Source organism: Lithobates pipiens, unplaced genomic scaffold, assembly GCF_037356315.1.
Source record: "Lithobates pipiens isolate NorthernLeopardFrog02 unplaced genomic scaffold, aLitPip1_a1.2 Scaffold_1, whole genome shotgun sequence".
Taxonomy (NCBI): domain Eukaryota; kingdom Metazoa; phylum Chordata; class Amphibia; order Anura; family Ranidae; genus Lithobates; species Lithobates pipiens.
In genome coordinates, this window is record NW_027507685.1 from 155,639,979 (window position 1) to 155,647,200 (window position 7,222).

The following is a 7,222-nucleotide window of genomic DNA, read 5'->3' on the forward strand; positions in this document are numbered from 1 at the left end:
TCGGGGCTAATCACATGCCTCTCTGATGGTTTGGCATGATGGATAAGTATATGCTTGTATTTCTCAGTATTGAGGACAGCAGTGATCCTAACCAAATCTTCAACTCCATTTGCAAAATCGCAGCCTCAAACTTGCAAGGAACCGCCACCATACTTCTCTGTTGCCTGCAGACACTCATTATTGTACCGCTCTCCAGCTCTTTAGAAGACAAACTGCCTCCTGCTGCAGACAAATATTTCACATTTTGACTCATCACTCCCAAGTACCTGCTGCCATTTCTCTTCACCCCGCTTCCTATGTTTTCGTGCATAGTTGAGTCACTTGTTTCAGTGTCATAGGTATTGCTTTTTTTTTTGTTTACAAACGATTTTAATTGTGGAAAAGATCAAGGTATAAATCTGTTACAACGATGGTACATGTGAATATACAAATATTTTTGACATTATATGATGTACGGGAAGTGTAAGGCCCCTTTCACACGGGCGGATAGAATGGTGCTTTTAGCTGCGGATTTTCTTCATTTCTACCGCAGCTAAAAGCACACAATGCTTTCCTATGGCCCCATTCACACACAGCGTTTAGCGGCGATTTCGTTACATGCGGTTCGGTGCGAATAGAAAAAATAGAATTGTATGCGTCCAGGTGCGATGTAGCGCAGCTATAAGCACATAACCGCAGGTAATCGCAGTCTTTTGTGTCAATTGCGGCCAGCAGCGTGAAAGAAGAAAAAAAAAACCCGGAAGCACATCCTAATCAGCAGGTGTACCTGGGAAATGACACAGGAAGTTGAGAGGGATGAAAGGGGAGAAGACAGCATGGCGGCAAGAGACATCTCACACGAGGCCATCATCGCACTGGTGCAAGCCCGACCAGAGTTATGGGACTCAGAATGCCCAGGATATGCAGACCGAGTGCTGAAGAGAGCAAAGTGGGAAGAAGTCTACAAATATGTCACACCGAACTGGGACGAGATGTCTGCAACTGAACAGGATAACCGAGGTGAGTGCAAGGTTTGTTGTGTCTATGCAGCAGGGTACACATGCATCCTAGTAAAGATTTTACCCCCTAATGACCAGGCCATTGTATGTTTTTTTTATATATTGCAGGAAAGGAGGTTTATACACGTTGGAGGTCCCTGCGCGACCGTTACAAAAAAGAAGTCAACGAAGAGAAGGCTGCGGAGAGAAGCGGAGCACCCTCAACTCGTCGCAGGCCTAACCCCCATGCAGAGGCTTTGTCTTTTTTGAGGCGCACCACTGAGATGCGCACGTAAGTATATCCATTTATTTTACTTAGCGATTTGTGACCATTAAAGGCATATTCATGTTCACTTTTTTTTTAAACGTGTAATCTTTATTGTTACCTAGAACTGTGTCAAGTGTCCCTGTGAGAGCAAGCGCAAGGCGCGAAAGTTCGTCGCCATCACCATCAGGAGACGCTGACACCAGTCAAGAAACCACAGAAACAGTGTCATCCCAAGAATATCATCCATCCACTCAAGAACCTGCGGTATGTATTTTAAAAATGTCACAATTTCTGTCCACAAAAGACGTTACATTTTGAAAAGGCAGCTGGTGTTGGCACAAATGTTGTAGAAACAACAACGACTTGTTTTTTTGGGCAAGGTGTGACTTGTTCTTCTGGCTTTGGAGGTCTTCAGTGAGATCAGGTTTTTGCAACAAAACAAGTACCTGTGTGTGATCTATTCTAAACAGGTGCTGCAATATTTGTGCAAGCCATCATATGCTGTTCAGTGTGACCTCAGTATCAGATGCATAATCTATATATTATAATATTGCAGGCAAATCCAGATAGGAGAGTCCGGTCTACTACTACCACCCGTCGAACACGTACTCAACAAGAGACACCTTTTGAGGAATATTTCAACCGTATCATTGAAGAAATGAGAAACCAATCACAAAACCAGGCAAAAGATGATGAATTCCTCAACATCTCAGACCCCGATGTTATGTTTTTAAGAATGTTGCTTTGTGTAATCAGGGAGATTCCTGCAGATAAGCGCACTGAGGTCAGGGGTGATATACATGCCTATTTAACGTATATTGTGTCCGCTTGCAAAGAGCAACGCCCATATCCTAAATTTCAGCCATGGGCTATGGGTTTTAATTCACCTAGTGGGTCTTTCAGTAGACCAATGCCCAGTCAGCAGTGCCATGACACAACATCTGCCATTAACCCTTATGTAGGACCCCCACCACTGTATACATCTTACCCGTCTAATCCTGGTTACCAAAGGATGCATGTGCAGCCACACCCAGTGTCTTCACCCTCATCTTCCCATTCAGGATCACCCATAGATGTTGGCAGTGAACCAAGCCATTCTTCCCTGCGTAACCCTAATTATTCAATATATGAAAACTTATAGTATTCCTATGGCAGTGATATGACGGTTGTATTTTTCTTGTTGTGTAATGTTACTTAATGTTTTACCTACACTACTTAATGTTTTACCTACACGAACTAATGTTTACAACAAACCCCAGATTCCTCCATGTACACTGAACTGTACGCACAGAAGAATCTCCCACTGTCCCAAGCTTATACATGTTGCTACTTGGCCCCACTTGCTCTCACAATACCTGAACTTTCTGATTGGGTGCTAGCATTGTTTAGGTTGAGAGACTTGGCCCAGTGGGAGATTACCCCATCTACACAGTGGAGTGTACATGGCGACATCTTTTGCACTTTCTCCATCTAGCCAAATATTTCAGAACTGTTTACCGCACTCAGTGCCCATCTTTGGCCCCTTTCACACGGGGCGGATCAGTAATGATCTGCCCCGTGATGATCCGCTCGCTCAGCGGGATTGCTCCGTTGTCCCCGCTGAGCCGGCTGCGGACAGGGCGGTCTCCGCACACTGTGCAGGGACCGCCCTGTCAGCTCTCCACTCTCCTCTATGGTGATCGGACGAGCACGGACTGTCTGTCTGTGTCCATCCGATCGGCTCTGCAGACGGATAGAATAGGTTTTTACTCCGTCTGCAGAATCGGACTGTTGCGGAGGCGGACGATATCGGGTGCCACCGCAATTGTCCGATTCTGTAGACGGAGGGAAATCCAATTTTTCTAGCCATCTGCAGAGCGGATTGGATGAACACGGACAGATGGTACGTGCTCTTCCGATCCCCATAGAAGAGAACAGAGAGCTCACAGGGCACAGTGTGCCGGGACAGCCCTGTCTGCCACCGGCTCAGTGGGGACAATGGAACAATCCCTGCCGACCAAGCGGATCTTCACGGGACGGATCATTACTGATCTGCCCTGTGTGAAAGGGGCCTGACAGCACTTCAGGAATACTGTAACCTTTTTTTTTTTTACGGGGGGTAGTGGGGGATATTTTGTGGACTCGTTATCTGTTGCACTTGAAATTCAATACTTTAAACTAAAAGGAGATTTTATATATATATATCTCTATATATATATATATATATATCTCTCTATATATATATATATATATCTCTATATATCTCTATATATATATATATATATATATATATATATATTCCAAAGGAATTAAAAAACATTTTTCTATACTTGCAAGCATTCAATGTTTTTGTAAGGTTTTTCTATTTTTTTTATACACCCTGTGCAGTGCAGGAATACTGTAACCTTTTTTTTTTTTTACGGGGGGTAGTGGGGGATATTTTGTGGACTCGTTATCTGTTGCACTTGAAATTCAATACTTGAAACTAAAAGGAGATTTTATATATATATATTCCAAAGGAATTAAAAAACATTTTTCTATACTTGCAAGCATTCAATGTTTTTGTAAGGTTTTTCTATTTTTTTTATACACCCTGTGCAGTGCAGGAATACTGTAACCTTTTTTTTTTTTTACGGGGGGTAGTGGGGGATATTTTGTGGACTCGTTATCTGTTGCACTTGAAATTCAATACTTGAAACTAAAAGGAGATTTTATATATATATATTCCAAAGGAATTAAAAAACATTTTTCTATACTTGCAAGCATTCAATGTTTTTGTAAGGTTTTTCTATTTTTTTTATACACCCTGTGCAGTGCAGGAATACTGTAACCTTTTTTTTTTTTTACGGGGGGTAGTGGGGGATATTTTGTGGACTCGTTATCTGTTGCACTTGAAATTCAATACTTGAAACTAAAAGGAGATTTTATATATATATATTCCAAAGTAATTAAAAAACATTTTTCTATACTTGCAAGCATTCAATGTTTTTGTAATGTTTTTCAATTTTTTAAATACACCCTGTGCATTGCAAACGATAGAAATAAAAACAATTTAAATTGTTGAAAATTGTCGACTACTTTATTTAAGGCAAACGTGAAAACTGACACAAAAACCTGAAATATGTGATGAAAAAAACATGCAACAATGGTTAAAAATTTATACATAGTCCAATTGCCATGGCAGCTGTCCATCTTCACTGAAAAAATAATCAGTGAAATGTTCACGGACTTGTAGGGCCTGATTACTTGGACGAGTGCCAGTAACAGGACCTATGGGTTCCTCATAAACAGGGGTTTCGGTGGCCACGATCTCCTTACCCCTCAAAAAATTGTGGAGAACACAACTCGCTAGAACCACATTGACGGCATGCTCAACTTCCAGATGCATGGCTGTCATCAAAACACGCCATTTGGCAGCGCAAATGCCAAATGCGCACTCCACCATTCTTCGAGCTCTGCTGAGTCTATAGTTAAAAATTTGCCTCCTGGCAGTGAGACCATGCCTGGTATAGGGCCTTAGCAGGTGCGTGGATAAGGCAAATGCCTCATCTCCCAGCACTACAAGTGGAAGATCTGGTCCAGTAGTACCAGGGAGAGGCCTTGACTGTGGCACCTGAAATTCGCCATGTTGAAAACGCCGCCCCATTACGGAATTTCTGAAAATTCTCGAATCTCCAGAACTCCCATACGCTCCAACATCCACAGCGATGAACTTCATATTTGCATCGCTGAGTCCCAGAAGCACAATAGAAAAGTATTTCTTATAATTGAAAAAGCGGGAACCGGATTTTGGAGGCTTGATGAGCCGGATGTGTTTCCCATCTAATGCCCCAATGCAGTTTGGGAAGTTGGTCTTCTCCCAAAATTCCTCCGCTATTTCCTCCCACAGACTGGATGTTGGCTCCGGCATGACTGATGTTCTCAGTTCTTCCCAGATGACGTAACAGGTATCATGCACAATGGTGGATACGGTGGAAATTCCCATCAGAAATTGATGATGGAGGGAGGTGAAACTGGCACCAGTGGCAAGGTATCTGCAATACAAAATTGATAACAATTCAGAAAATATAAAATATAGTAAAATAAATAAAATTTAAAAAAAAATCAATATACATATGGAGTTCTACATGGTAACAAATAAACATCAGCATCTAGATAAGCTGATGACTTTTAACACATTGCAGCCCAAAGATAAATCCCTCGGCTCTGGTAGTAGGTGCTGGCATCCAAACAGGAAGCCTGGTGGTGGGTTGGTCTAGTACAAAATATTATTTGGTGGTACCTTGCTTGTTAATGCAAAACTCTGCCTTTGTGTTCAGAGCTCACCTACATAATGAGAAACTACTGAAATTTGATGACGTTTCCTATTTGCAAAAAATAAAACTGACTGTGCAAGGCACGATAGATAGTTTTCAAGGATAAAAAATAATGGTAATGGGAGTAATGTGCGAAAAATCGCTGTTGTGATATAGATTAGGTTATAGATTCATCTATATATATATATATATATATATATATATATATATATATATATATATATATATATACACACATATACATATACATATACATACATACATACACACACACTATTGCCAATATTGCCTAAGCCTGCATGTACATGAATTTAAGCATTTGTTCAACATATGGAAAACCTACCTTAACGTAAGTAACAGCCGTTCTTCTGGACTAATGCTTCTTCGCATATTGGTCGTGGTTCTGGTCAGGCGTCCTCTAACAAGTCCCAACAGCTCATCGAAGCATGCCACCGACATCCTGGTGTAATTGTGGAACTTGTCCCCATGAGTCCTCAGCTCACCGAACATGAGGGCAAAGTAGCCGATCGATAGGCGCTGAGACGTTAGGGGATGGACCCAGTAACGACGAGGACGTCGCCTACTCTGGATCGCTCTTCTTCTCTTCATCCTCATCATCAGCAAAATGAGCATTGCAAGCAAACTACCCATATTTGCATTCATTTTTCAAAAAAACTGGCACAAAACTCAGCACTCCTCTCCACTCCTGCAAAACTCCAACACACACTCAGCCAGAGAACAAAGAAACAGGTTTAAATATAGAGGACTGCAATGCATCATGGGTACATTCCAGGGAACAAAAACATAAATAAATAAAAGGGTTGCTATGGGAATAAAAACTGCAGTTAAACGCAACCGCATAAAAACGCATGTAAACGCATGTAAACGCTGGTAAACGCACTGTGCAAACGCAGCTGATCGCTGTGCCTGGAGCCTTGAATTTTGTAGAAAAAAATAAACATGATTCCTGCGGCAGAACAGCCGCCCGTGTGAAAGGGGCCTAATAGGGTTGTGGTTAGTCAGATAAACCAGAAGATTTACATGGTGTTATGACCAGGCCAGTCAAAAGTATTGAAGTAGGGAGGAAAAAAAAGGAAAACATTTTCTCTTCCCTCCCCTTTTCCCCTTATTTTTTTTCTTTTCCCTACTGACAAACACATATATGTTCTTAAGGGAAGAAGGGCAAGAAACAAGACAAGAAAACAAAACTGAAATTTACTTCATCTCTTACTCACTCTGCTGTCTTTTATCAGTGTAGTGACTGAGGGAAGTTTGGTGTTTGGAGCAGGGAGAGTCTGCAAATCACTAGCTACTAGGTCCACAAAGGTCCTTTTAAGGACTGGTATAGGTGTACAGTATATAGGGTTGTACATGTATAATATACTGTCTTTCAAATATAGAAAGTATATTCTGGTGCACTGCTGACTGCTGTGTTGCTGAGTGCTGACTGATTCTGCAGCTGTCTTTTATCAGTGTAGGGACTGAGGGACAGTTTGGTGTTTGGAGCAGGGACAGTCTGCAATTCACTAGCTACTAGGTCCACAAAGGTCCCTTTAAGGACTGGTATAGGTGTACAGTATATAGGGTTGTACACATATAATATATTTTCTTTCAAATATAGAAAGCATATTATACTTCACAGCTGTGCTGCTGAGCTGAGTCCTGACCGATTCTGCAGCTGT

The 7,222-nt window shown here is 41.7% G+C and overlaps 1 protein-coding gene across 1 annotated transcript; it reads left to right on the top strand.

Annotated features, from left to right (window-relative positions):
* Positions 1-465: 465 nt before the first annotated feature.
* LOC143977168 (uncharacterized) lies at positions 466-4,291 on the top strand. Its single transcript, XM_077478752.1, has 4 exons — positions 466-999; positions 1,107-1,269; positions 1,368-1,509; positions 1,802-4,291. Exons 1-4 carry the CDS (start codon positions 774-776, stop codon positions 2,384-2,386), a joined length of 1,116 nt encoding a protein of 371 aa, XP_077334878.1. The 5' UTR covers positions 466-773; the 3' UTR covers positions 2,387-4,291.
* Positions 4,292-7,222: the final 2,931 nt, after the last annotated feature.